The 14,223-nt window shown below is 46.6% G+C and overlaps 1 protein-coding gene across 1 annotated transcript; it reads left to right on the forward strand.

Annotated features, from left to right (window-relative positions):
• The first annotated feature begins 393 nt into the window (after window positions 1–393).
• Window positions 394–8,534, forward strand: LOC147446142 (cytochrome P450 71AU50-like). The gene is made up of 2 exons (XM_086526175.1): window positions 394–1,329; window positions 7,809–8,534. Exons 1-2 carry the CDS (start codon window positions 448–450, stop codon window positions 8,424–8,426), a joined length of 1,500 nt encoding a protein of 499 aa, XP_086382301.1. The 5' UTR covers window positions 394–447; the 3' UTR covers window positions 8,427–8,534.
• The last annotated feature ends 5,689 nt before the right edge of the window (window positions 8,535–14,223 follow it).

Raw genomic sequence — 14,223 nt, forward strand, 5'->3', positions numbered from 1 at the left:
TGAGAGAGAGAGAGAGAGAGAGAGAGTCCGTGTGATGGCGCTGGCAAAGAGACACACACACACACACACACACACAGAGTTGGGGGAAACTTCTTTTGATTTTGGATTCAAAGATTCGATGAGAATCTTCATGAGAAATTAATTGGGTTTATGTGAATAGACCGAGTAGTAGGCCATGCCTAGATACCGAAGTGAGTACTAGTAGGATCTTTGCTTTCAAGGAACTTGTCTGCTACATATTATTAAACGATTTAAGTTATAGTGAGACCACATTTCACTGATTTTTATTCATACCACAAGGAAAGCACGAAGGCAGTGAGGTCAACGTAACTCACTCTCTCTCTCTCTCTCTCTCTCTCTCTCTCTCTCCCTTCCCCCCCCCCCCCCCCCAACCCCCAAAACAAACACACACACAACGATGCCACTGAAGCTTTAGAATCCTGAGGCATGGAGGTAGCACTGCGATCGACAGGTGGAGCTGGTGGGGCGGCAGTAGCGGCAGCATTGGTCGTTACGGTGGTATGGATGGCAAGCGAGGTGATACGAAGGGGAAGGAGCCGGTTACCGCCCGGGCCATGGGGTTTACCGGTGATAGGCAATTTACTGAAGCTAGTGGGGGGGGAGCTTCCGCACAGGGCGATGGCGAGGCTGAGCAAGAAGTATGGGCCGATCGTGTTCTTGAAGCTGGGCGCCGCTCCCACCATCTTGGTTTCAGACTGCGATTTGGCCAAAGCTTGTCTCAGCGGCCACAACGATAAAGTCTTCGCCAGCCGGCCGTCCATGGAAATCACGCGGCGCCTCTGCTTTGGCCAGTGCGCAGGCATCGCGATGGCGCCCTTCGGCGAGGAGTGGCGGCAAGCACGCAGGCTCTGCAGCATGCAGCTCTTCACTACACGGCGTGTGAACGAATTCCAGACCTCGCGCAAGAGCGAAATTATCACACTGGTGCGCAGGATCGAACGCCAGATCGGCGACCCTGTGAACGTCACCCAAGCCATAGCCACCCTATCAGAGTCTATCACGTGTAAGATGTTGCTGGGCAAGTCGTTGGCAGAGGTAGGCGATGAGAAGCTTGGCATTGACATGCAAATGCTGGTGCACCGCATGACCGAGCTCTTCCACATACCCATAATCGGTGACTTCATTCCGGCCTTAGAATTCTTGGATCGTAAGACTAAGGTTGCTTTGGATGAGGTTCACACGGGTTTCGATACCCTCATCTCCAAGCTCATCCATGAACGTCAACAACGCCCCCTAGGATCGCCCCAAGTCATCTTGGATGTCTTGCTCGACAACCTTGACGCAAACAGGGCCAAGACTATTATGATGGTATGCCCTTCCCGTTCCTTTCTTTTCTAGCTTTCTCATATTATGTTGTTTTTTTTAAATTTTAAAACCATAAGCGCAGTGAATTTGTATTAGAAGATCAAAAAATTACAACACATCATCAAGGCCCAGAGACATAGTCCAGGAATACGTAGAGTGTTGGGGGGAACCAGAGATACCAAGGATACATAGCTGCTGGGGGAAACCAGAGTTACTAGGGATACATAGCTCTAGGGAAAAATCAAAAACATATACATAGCATCAGGTAGCAGTGAATCAAACAAAAGACTTTTACATCCCAGCACATTTGTCGATCTCAGTTTGGAGCCTTTCCAGATAATAGTACCCTTTGTTGCTCCCGTCTTCAAGCTCAACTATCTCAATATCAATTTCATTTTCCCACAAGTGCACCTGATCATAGAAGTACTTGGAGTCTTTGAGGATCTCCTTCTTGGTCCTGTACAAGGTCACTTGCCTCATCTACGTGTGCATCATGTATGCACAATCGTTTTTATGATCTTATATTATGACGTGACATGCATTCCCCAGGTTGTCCAAGTTTAGGGCCCGTCCAAGTTTAGTTTTTGATTTGACTCTTGCGGCTCCGATCTCCTCGGCTTTCGTGCTTGAACTTCATCGCCGTTGATCCCAATACCCTCCCCTCTCAAATATAGGTGTTACTTTTGCATGATGGAGCTGATGGTTATATTGTCTTGTGGGTGACTACCATGGGTCTATACCTTGCACTTTCCTTTAAGGGTGAATCTGGGCTTATCCTGGATTCATCTAGGTATGTATATATATATATATATATATATATAGGTGTTACTTAGTATTGAGGGTCTACGCATCTCGAGCCTGCGATGGAAATCTATGACCACGTGATCAGGTCTGGTCTAGGAGGTTCTCTCTCTCTCTCTCTCTCTCTCACACACACACACACGCACACGATCAGGTCTGGTCCAGGAGGCTCTCTCTCTCTCTCTCTCTCTCTCACACACACACACACACGATTCGATTCACATTAAAAGAAATCGCTCCCTCTTTTTTTCTCTTTGCTCTCTCTCTCTCTCTCTCTTCCAAGTGCTCAGATCCTTGCCTTCATCGACTTTTCTTTTGATGTCAGAGATACCTTTTAATTCAAGCCATAAGTAAAATTGGCACGACTTTCTTTCTCAATGATTCAATACTTCACATCATACTATACTATGTAGACATACCGGGTCAAAGTCGGATTCATTAATTAATTTGTTGGAAAGATTCTCACTATATCTTAACTTTTTAGACGATCGCTCAGCTGGAGCTGGTGCACACGCCCTACTTGTCCTCCCCTCCCCCTCCCCGGCCTGCATTTGCTTACAGGTAAATACGCCATTGAAGTGTTTTTGGCAGAGCTGCCAAAAGGAGCGGTCACCTGCGTCTGGTAAGCGTTTGTAGAGGCGTGCGAACTCGAGCACGATTCTTGACAGATCCATCGCTTGCTCGTGTGCGTTGCCTTGTCCAAACATTGCTACAGCAATACAATGCCAGTCTGGTATTGGGTGCGCGCAACCATGCAGCCATGGAGTATGCTCGGGAAGACAGAGATGCGCAGGGCAGCATTCGCCTTGCGCCAAGGGGAGCATGGTGCAGAGGGAGACAGAGAGAGACAGACATCGCGCACCACAACATTCCCCTTGGAACTGTCCCTTCCCTTCTCTCTACTGGGGGCGCCATCTGCCGCGCAGGCTCCCTCTCATGGCATCTCTGCACAACTTGCCCATGGAGACCCTTCCAACACGACCCCATCCCTTCTCTCTGTTGCGGGCGCCATCTGGCGCGCACGCTCCCATCTCTGCAGAACTTCCCCATGCACAGCCTTCCAGCACAAGCGCAGGCTCAACACACCAAGAATCTCTCCCTCGCTCACTGGAGTCCTGACACACGGCAACACAGCCGCCTCTCTCTCTCTCTCTCTGCCAATCTCTCTCCTCCACGTGATGGCTGCGCGTTTTTTCCCTCAGAGTTGGTTGAGCATCTTAGGAGATTCTATCTAATGTGTCCTGCTTTCCAAAATTAGGGACACATTGGGTCTAACATACTTTCATTAATTAATTTCCTCCGGAGATTCCCTTCGAGTTTAAGTGTTGTCTCCATTGCACCCGGTGCACGCGTCGTCTCCCCTTGGTGCCCGCGCCACCCTCAGTATGCAGCTCGGTGTGCGCCGTCTCCCCTTGCTACGTGTGCCACTCTCTGCATGGAGATCTTGGACAGCTCCACCAAGCTCTTCTCCCTACGCTCGGACTGCCACCCCCCACACTCTACCTGCGTTGCATCCGTGCGTGCATGGGGCAACTCCACAATACGCAATCCCTGCCTGCAACTGAGAGTACACACACACTGCGCCCGCAGTGCCACCCTCCACACCCTACCTGCCTTGCATCCGTGCGTGCATGGGGCAGCTCCAGAACACGCAATGCCTGCCTGCAACACAGACACACACACAGTGCGCGCGCACTGCCACCCTTCCATGCCCTACCTCCTTTGCATCCGTGCGTGCACGCAATCCCTTTTCCCCATATGAGGCCTCCAATCCTGGGCGCACACACACTGTCTCTCTCTATCGCGACACGCGGCATATTTTTTTTTCTCTCTCCCTCTCTCTCTACGTGCCTTGCCCTCCCATTTTCTTATCCAGCCTTTTAGAGAAGCATCTTCCCACATTCTAATTAATGTGTCCTGCTGCCAAGATTGCAACCACATTGCGACCACATACTCGGTCTACAGTCTAATTATACGGAATCTTGCTAGATCCTCCTCCCCCCCTCGCGTCCACCATTAAAAAAAAAAATCCTCTCTCTTCCCTCTGCGCTCTCGTGTGCTTTGACATGGTTGGTCGAGCCCTACTACTTGCACGGCCACGGACAGCAGGTCCTCCAGCTCCATCGTGAGCGTCCTCACTTGTCGCCTCCTCCGATTCCTCTCCTACCAGATGACAACAACAGCCACCTTCGCCCCCCTTCCGTTCTGCCTGCTCCACCCCCCTTCCGTTCTGCGCCTGCGCTCTTGCATTCTCACCCCCGACCCCTGTAGCTCCTCCTCATCACGTCTTGCCCCCCAGGCCCTGCCGGTTCTGCTGCACGCAATGCTGGTCCCAACGCCTGCGTTGTTCGAAGGTTGCTTCCCTTAGGCTCATCTGGGCCTACGGAATCTCTCTCTCTCTCTCTCTCTCTCTCTCTCTCTCTCTCTCTCTCTCTCTCTCTCTCTCTCCACCACGTGCCAAGCTCTCTCTCTTTCCCTCTCTGTCATAACAGGCCTTGAGTAACTCTCCTCGTTGGATATTTCCCACGACGTTAAAATTCTCTTCTTCTTCTCTCTTCTCTCTCTCTCTCTCTCTCTCTCTCTCTCTCTCTCCCCGCCAAGTGCCCCCCCCCACCCCTCTTTTCCCTCAAAGCCTCTACTCACATTCCCTTTAATTCACCCCAAACTAAAAGTGGGGACCTCTACAAATTGGGGACCTCTAGTGAATCTATGAATGCACTCCTTAAACCCTTGTTCTCTAAGGACTTTTTGAGTAAAGCTTAAAACCATGAGTGAGTGGGGCTTTGCAACATTATGAAGTCTTATTGAACAGACATTACCTTGCTCTAAGTCATATTTATTAGGAAGAATCCATTCAGATTAACCTCCCACCCTCGTTGCATCGGTGCCTTTGCCAAGTGCCACACCTGCTTCCCTACCCTCGTTTCCCAACCTTGCTTGCAGCCCGTTCTCTTCACTCCTACCTACGCTAGCCACTGCAAGTAGCAGCTCTCGTAGAGCAGCACAACGTCCATCTGTAGGCACAAGAAGCTTTGGACAAATTCTCACAATAATTCCCACATTGTGACTTACCTCAACATCATGAGCTTCTATGAGGGAGGCACCGCATACCTAGCTAGGTGCGATTGGGGGCAGGGGACGGCCGGCCCGGTGGGGGCAGGGATCAAGGGCACTGCATATGTAGGTAGGTACGATTGGGGGCAGGGGACTGCCGGCCCGGTGGGGGGGCCGGCAGTCCCTGCCCCCAATCGTACCTAGCTACGTATGCGATGCCTCTCGAGTAGAAGCTCATGATGTGATTCATTGTATGAAAAACATTGGAAAAAACTCCCTTTTCCTACATGAGAAAATTTCTATATCTTCTTGTGAGGACAAGGACTAGCCGGAAATGACATTGTCGTAGAGCAGGCGACACCTTGAGAAATAACTGACGCATTACCCTATTGATGAGAGGATCTTCAGCTAGGGCCGCTATAGCATCTGCTTTAAAAAAACTTCTCTCTCTGTCCATCGCCTGCCATCTTATCCACCCCTTTGTCTTCCCCTGCTGTGCAAACTGCCCTCCATTCGATTTCAACCTTTGCGTCTGCCATCGGGCCTACGATTAACAATACCCTTCCCCTTTTGCTCTTCGCATGCGCCTCAGTTGCCGCCCCATCCTCAGGCCTTCGTCATCCTCCCTTTGTGCCCTGCATGCACCCTACCACAAGAAGTTTTGGACAAATTCTCATAAGAATTCCCACATTGTGTCTTACTCGTGGGGGTCCCCTGCCCCGGATCGTACCTAGCTAGGTACGCGGTGCCTCTCGAGCAGAAGCACATGATGTTATTCATTGTATGGAAAACATTGGAAAAGACTTCATTTTCCTACACGAGAAAATTTCTAAATCCTCTTGTGTACGTCCGCTTGCCTTGCTGCTCATAGTATCTCTGCAGTTCGCCTCGCAGCCTAAGAGGGCTGCACCTAGGGCTACAGCCTTGTTGGAAAGCCTAGCGCTCTCGTTCAAACCTCTGCATTGTAACCATGTGCAACCACCCCTCCCACTTCTTCTACACGTGCGCGCCCGCGCCCACACACACACGTGTATGAATGCAGCTCAATGGGGGAGAGAGCTGATTCTATGAGAGAGAGAGAGAGAGAGAGAGAGAGAGAGAGAGAGGGAGTGAGAGTGTATGAATGTGCCATCCGTCTGAAAAATCAGAAGGTTCTAGAGCGCGCTAGCGCAAAGCATTTCATATGCAAACAAGTCGACACTAACGCATAGACAACAACACTACTTGTTGTTAGAGAGAGTGCAGACGAGAGAGAGATGGAGAGAAAGATACGTTATTTTTATTAGCAAACCTAAACAATAATAGCCTAAAAACTTTAAAAGAATGTCTAAAAAATGTGTACACAATTTGGTTGCCGGCAGGCAGTGCCAACAAAGAACTAAACAAGAACGTGTCTTACGAACTTGCACCCAAATATGTGTCCCTAATTTTGGAAAGCAGGACACATTAGATAGAATCTCCTAAGATGCTCAACCAACTCTGAGGGAAAAAACGCGCAGCCATCACGTGGAGGAGAGAGATTGGCAGAGAGAGAGAGAGAGAGAGAGAGAGAGGCGGCTGTGTTGCCGTGCGTCAGGACTCCAGTGAGCGAGGGAGAGATTCTTGGTGTGTTGAGCCTGCGCTTGTGCTGGAAGGCTGTGCATGGGGAAGTTCTGCAGAGATGGGAGCCTGCGCGCCAGATGGCGCCCGCAACATAGAGAAGGGATGGGGTCGTGCTGGAAGGGTCTGCATGGGCAAGTTGTGCAGAGATGCCATGAGAGGGAGCCTGCGCGGCAGATGGCGCCCCCAGCAGAGAGAAGGGAAGGGACAGTTCCAAGGGGAATGTTGTGGTGCGCGATGTCTGGCTCTCTTTGTCTCCCTCTGCACCATGCTCCCCTTGGCGCAAGGCGAATGCTGCCCTACGCATCTCTGTCTTCCCGAGCATACTTCATGGCTGCATGGTTGCGCGCACCCAATACCAGACTGGCAATGTATTGCTGTAGCAATGTTTGGACAAGGCAGCGCGTGCGAGCAAGCGATGGATCTGTCAAGAATCATGCTCGAGTTCGCACGCCTCTACAAACGCTTACCAGACGCAGGTGACCGCTCCTTTTGGCAGCTCTGCCAAAAACGCTTCAATGGCGTATTTACCTGTAAGCAGATGCAGACCGGGGAGGGGGAGGTGAGGACAAGTAGGGCGTCTAAAAAGTTAAGATATAGTGGAAATCTTTTCAACAAATTAATTAATGAATCCGACTTGGACCCAGTATGTTTACTTGGCTTTTATTATTCATATGAAAGTATTCACTTTCGCTTGATTTATGAAAACTATTTATTTCTCCCTTAACTTCCAAGCAAAACTTAACTATTGATCAAACTCACAACAATTGTCCCTTGGAGCAAACATTTACCATTTTCCTTTGTTCCCAAACAGCATCTCAGCATCTCCTTCGGGTTCCCTCAAAACTAATGAATCCAAAATTGTTGGGACATACCTGGGACATACTAACATCAAACTCTTTACACACACACTCTCTCTCTCTCACACACTCACACGATTTCTCTCTCTCTCTCTCACACACACACACACACACAGAGCTTGGAGGAATATAAATTTAGTTTAACCAAGGTTTTGTTTGTGTGAGCAGGAGCTAATTGGTGCAGGAATTGACACATCGGCAACGACATTAGATTGGGCCATGGCAGAGCTAGTGGGGAACCCAAGGGCAATGAGGAGGATGCAAGAGGAGCTTGATGGAGTGACAAAAGGGGATAGTAGGATGATTGAAGAAGAGGAGATTGGGAGCTTGGTCTACACAAAGGCAGTGCTGAAGGAGACAATGAGGCTACATGCCCCGGTGCCATTGCTATTACCCCACATGTCAACCGAGGAATGCTATGTGGGTGGGTATCGCATCCCCAAAGGGTGTAGACTACTCATAAACGTATGGGCCATTGGACGAGACCCTAAGAGTTGGGAAGAGCCAGAGAAGTTTAGCCCAGAGAGGTTCTTGACGGAGACAGGCTCTCTCTTTGATGTGCGCGGCCAAAACTTTGAGTTATTGCCCTTTGGTAGTGGTCGACGCATTTGTCCAGGCATGCCACTTGCCCTGCCCTTGATCCTCTCCACACTTGTAAACCTTGTTCACACCTTTGATTGGCACCTTCATCCTGACCACCCCCTTGACATGTCTGAGCGCTTTGGTGTTGTTGCCAATCGTGCTCACCCACTTATGGCCATTCCCAAGCTTCGCCATTCATTTTAGCTTTGTGATTGTAATATAACTTCAAGACAAAAACAATCATGCTCAAATTCAAGTGTGTACATTACTTTAGTGTAGCAATACAAAACAAAATCTTGGTCGCATCAGCAAACCACATTTACATCACTCTTAATCTAGGCTAGATATTTGCCCTACCCAGGAGATTTGAGAATCTGCGCACTATTGCATTTAACCTATTTAGTTGAGCCTTCAAAGTTAAATAGTTGAGCCTTCAAAGTTTTCAGTTCTTTTTGCACTGACAACATTTTTTCTTCTAATCTTGTCACTTGGATGTGTAACATCGACACCATATGTTGGGGTAAAGGTGCTACGCTTTTGCTCGGGCCAGATGTCCGATGTCCATCCGTTTGCTCACATGTGTGCATACCCTTATTTTTCATATACATGAGAATAAGGAGCACCTCACTTACTTGAGTCAGTTCCTGAGGTTTCTCCATCCATACCGGTCTCGTGCTTCTCCACTTCCCTGCGCACAACGCACCGTGCATGCACGCACGCATTCGTGCGCACACTCACTCACAAGTGGTATCAGAGCTTTGTTTCGGCGACAACGGTGGTCTTTCAGCGATGACGGAGCTGGGATGGAGCTCGATGCTTCACGGCACCGGATCGGACTGATTCGGGGCGGATCCGACACGGATCGCTCGATCCAACACAAATCGGGCGAGATATGTGAGATCTCGAGCTCGGCTATTCAACACGTGCAGCCCCTCCCTCGCGTGTGAGGCATCTTGAAGATTCTCTGGAATCAGAGGAAGAAAGGTAGAGCTTGAAGCTTTGCAGGGAATTGAAGCATCGGGTCTGCACTGAGTCTTGTAAGCCTTGAAGGCTTTGGAGCCAGACGGGGAATGAGTGCATATCTAGATCTCAGTAGAGTTTGGAGATTTTGGAGCTCCACAGAACTCGACTGGGACTTGAACCATTTGGGAAAGGGGAGAAGCACGAGTCTGATATGGGTGGAGCAACCTCAGGAACTGACTCAAGTGAGTGAGGTGCTCCTTATTCTTATGTGTATGAAGAATCAGGGTATATACACAGGTCGACGAGCAGCCGGACATCGAACGTCGGCCCGAGCAAAAGCATAGCGCCTTTATCCCAAGAATCTCCCATTTAAAGGTGATGCGCTGATAAGTGAGATCTACTAGCTAAACTACTAGTATGTACAAAGAAACTAGGCGAGAGACTCTCAGCCTATGCCCACTGGCTCACTCTGTCGATCTACACACAGTCGTATCGGCTCTGGTGGTAGGATGATCTCCAATGAATTCCTTTCTAAGAATAGCAACCAAAATGTCTTCTATCCTCTCAATTTCTGGGTCTTCAATTTGCGCAAACGAGCTATCTGTTTGCGTCTCACCCAATGCAAGTAGTTGATTCTCATCCTCTTCCTCCATTGTTGCACTACAAAGATGAAGACGAACTGTTAATTTTATTTGTGGGTCTTCAATTTGCGCAAACGAGCTATCTGGTTGCGTCTCACCCAATGCAAGTAGTCGATTCTCATCCTCTTCCTGCATTGTTGCACTACAAAGATGAAGACGAACTGTTAGTTTTATTCTCTCAACAAAAAATAAATAGGAATAAGAAGATGCAGAACCAGTGTTAGTCAACTAAGAAACTTTTGTGACACCAATATGATGTACTAGTGGGATGTATCCGATCATCAATAGGTGTGGCTGCTCGGATACAAAAGACATATGGCGTGATCAACAGTTTCAAAAACCAGTTGTTGGCTAGGAAAATTTGACACCATACCTCTGCTTTCTTGCCAATGTGACAAAAACCAATCCGATCATGGAGGGAAAGTCCCATATATCTCGTTGTTAACAAAGATGCTAACAACGTCTTTGTATCTCATAGTTGATGGATATATCATGCATCTCCAAGGGAACTTGATCTTTTCTAACTGCATGCGTCGCCCTTGGTGTGGAGTTATCCACAAGGAAGATAGATAGTATTTTCCAGTCTTTTACCATTCTATGCAAGGTCAATAGGAAATCATTGCCTACATGGTGTCACAAGTTAAATTTTCAAAACATTAATGCTTTGTCAAAAATGTTCGCCGATGTTAAGAAAAACTTGTTCTCAAGTTCATTAGTACCGTACAAGCTATATAGCTCTATGCCTTTATTCACATCAGTAGTGACACTAATATTGTGCACTACTTTTTGAAAGTATGGTTCATCATTCTCCTTTAGATAATAGCCTACCATGCCTTCAAACATGTGCATCTTATGTTGTTTTAGCTTCTGACACAGCACCATCCCACATGGAGAGGTTGATTTATCCCATCCCAAATACACTTTGATTTTATTGTTGACAATGATAAGTGATGTCGCCCACAAACGGATCACCATTTGAAAATAAAGATAAAAAGATCCCCTCTCCTCTCGACTGCACACAAGACAGCTAGTGTTTCCCTTTCAAAAACAATTGCATGCATGCTAACAATGTTATATCTATGTCATCACCCCCTATAGATATAGTCACACTCACTTCCATCACTCTCTTGATTAGTTTCGACACATTTCCCTTGCCCTGCTCTACTTTAAAGACTTTCGTTCTCTTTGAAACAATGTGTTGCTCTTGTAATGGAAATGGCCTATGAACTTTGAGAGTAGCGGAATTAGGAAAATTAGAGAAATCACTTTTGTGAGATTACTTTGAGAGCATAGATGGTGAACTTAATTGGTGGTAGCAACATAAACATAGTACTTAGATAACTTTGCATGATCAATTCTTTTGCAAGACTCAAAGAGAGTTTAGAGAACATGACAACAATTGAGGATCAGATTTATATGGAGCCGGTCCCCCCTCCAATAGGCATTTGTATTATAGTTTCTCCCATCAAGAGAGACTTGGTACAATACAATCTTTGTGTTCCTTGTGACCTAAGTGATGCAATGAAGATGGAAAGCTTCATGCATCACTAACATAACGTAAACTTTGCAAAAAGCATTAACTATCCCAAGCCTCAGTCCCAAGGCCTCAAACACCTTCGAAGGTGGAGAGAGCTAGCGGGGAATGAGGTTAGGGAAGAGGAAGAAGAAACATTCCATATGAGAAAGAAGTAGCTCCTCACTTATCATCACTCTTCTTGCTAGCATACATAATAACATAGTAATGAAGATGGAGAAGATAGCAAGATTAAGCATTGAAGCATGGTTATTGGTTGGATTTGCATTCCATAGCCAAGAGTGTTGGTGTAGGCTCTCAACTTCTCTACTAGCTTGGAGAAGGAGATGGAGCTCTTGCACTTCACACAATGAGAGAGTGTGTGAGTGTGTGTGAGACAATATACCTGCGCAAGCAACCCCCCTTGTTGCTTTGGTCGACCCCCTTTTGTAGCACATGCTTGAATCTCATTGGAACCCTCCAGGCCTAGCCAATCACATGCAAGAGGCATATCAAGCAAGTGTGCTAGTCAGTGTCCCCTTTTCCCCTTTGAGAGAGAGGACTTGATAAATGAAAAAACACTTAGTTAAATTAACTAATCTATCATTGGACCCCTTGGAAGGCCAATCAATAGGCTTTAGGCACACCATGAGGGCAACATGGGTAGGGGCTTGACATGTGTCCTTGCTGCCTCTTGAGGCTTGTGATTTACTGTGTGTGTGTGTGTGTGTGTGTGTGTGTGTGTGTGTGTGTGTGTGTGTGTGTTCTCTCATCCCCTAACTTTAGGGCTCTCCCCCTCCTTGGTAGGTATGTTGTTGAATTTTGGAACACAAGCACCTTAGTTAGCAAGCACGACAAAGAATCTCAAGCTTGGGTAGTGTTCCCACAAGCACCTCAAGCTCCCTAGTCAGCAAGCATGACAAGCACCTCAAGCATCTTAGTCAGCAAGCACAACAAGCACCTCAAGCACCTTAGTTGTCAAGAACGACAAGAACCTCAAGCACCTTAGTCATCAAGCACGACAAGCATGACAAGCACCTCAAGCTTGGGCAGGGTTCCCACCTTAAGCACAACCCTAGCTTACCTAAGGTCAAAAGACTTTTACACTAACTTTTGGAGGTCTTTAATGAAGCTAACCCTAAGGTACTTAAGCTCCATTAGTCTTGATCTTTGATGACCATCTCCCGTTTGGACCCATTACCTTTGGTCCCGTGCTAAGGTGCATCTAAAGCACATATCCATATTGTAACCCTTGTTCTTGTTTATTCACCCATATTAAATGATCAGTTTCATATGAGAAAATCAATTGGGTTGGTTAGATATTAGATTTTATGAAATTACCCCTCTCTTGAAATCATAGTCGTCCTCGACTATGAGGTAGAAGAGATAAAGCCTTAGTCATTAGTCAATATTTCTTAGCGGGTAGAGGATTCCTTTTTTCCCTACGACATCATTCCAGGATGGATGACTAATCCATTTGGCGCCTAGGAGACATAGCTGCCGCAAGCATGTCTGCCCTTTGAATCATGAAGTACTTGAGACTTTGGTGGTCAATTTGTAGAATAAATGGAGTTCCTAATAGATAGTGCTTCCATGTGTCTAGGGCATGTAGAAAAGCTAAAAGTCTCATAAATACCTAAGACCTGTTCATCCGTATTGAACCTTGGGCTCTCATATGCTATGGCATGCCCTTCTTGAAGCAAGACTGCTCCGGGGCAATCACCACAAGTATCACATTGGACCTAAAATGGCTTTGAGAGATCCAAAAGCATGAGAATTGGTTGGGAGGTAAGGTTCTCTTTGAGCTTGTCAAAAGCATTTTTTCTCCTTAGCAATACTTAACGTTATTCTTTGTTAAGTCATGTAATGGTCCTGCTATTTGAGAAAATTTTTCTATGAAGCGTCTATAGTATGCACACATACCAATAAAACTTCTTAGCTCATATAGATTCCTTGGATTAGGCCATGCTTTTATTACCTCTAACTTCGATGGATCCATATGGATACCATCTTGTGAGATAATATGACCTAAGTATTGAATCTCTTGAAGGAAAGATTCGCTTTTCTTTTGGTTGAGAAAAAGCTTGTTCTCCCTCAATGCTTGAAAAATCAATTGAAGATGTTTCTTGTGCTCCTCCAAGGACTTGGAGTAGATGATGATATCATCAAAGAACACTCCAGTGAATTTGCGGTAGGTTCTAAATATTTTCTCCATTAATCGATTGAACGTGACTGGTGCATTAGTCAAGCCAAAAGGCATGACTAGATATTCATAAAGGCCAAACGTTGTATGAAACACGGTCTTTAGGATATCTTCATCCCATATCCTTATTTGATGATAGCCACTTTTAAGGTCAATCCTAATGAAGTGGCAAAGATCCTTGTAGCTTATCAAACAGATCTTCTACCCAAGGGACAAGAAATCTGTTTTTGATAGTGATATGGTTTAGTGTTCGATAGTCCACACACATGTAGTATGCACCATCTTTCTTTTGCTCTAAAAGGACTACATAACAAAATGGAGAGGATCTAGGCCTCACCATCCCTTTGTCTACCAATTCTTGTACTTGCCTCATGATTTCTCTTGTTGAGCTTGGGAAACTTGATAAGGAGGCTTGTTAGGTGGTGAGCTTCCTGGTAGGAGCTCAATTTGATGGTCATCATCCCCTTGCTTTGGAGGTAAGTCCGTAGGGATATCATAGATGAACACATCTTGGAATCCTTTTAGAAAATTAGACTAGTCTAACTCTTTTTGATTCCTACCATTTACATTTGATGAAACATTAGGACTTTTTAGAGACTCTTTGACAAACATCATGTACATAGAAACTGAGCTCTTCATTGATTTATAAAAGCAGGAGGATTTACAAGTGGTATAGAATGA

This window comes from Adiantum capillus-veneris, chromosome 12 (assembly GCF_014529385.1).
Source record: "Adiantum capillus-veneris isolate H3 chromosome 12, ASM1452938v2, whole genome shotgun sequence".
Classification (NCBI taxonomy): Eukaryota; Viridiplantae; Streptophyta; class Polypodiopsida; order Polypodiales; family Pteridaceae; genus Adiantum; species Adiantum capillus-veneris.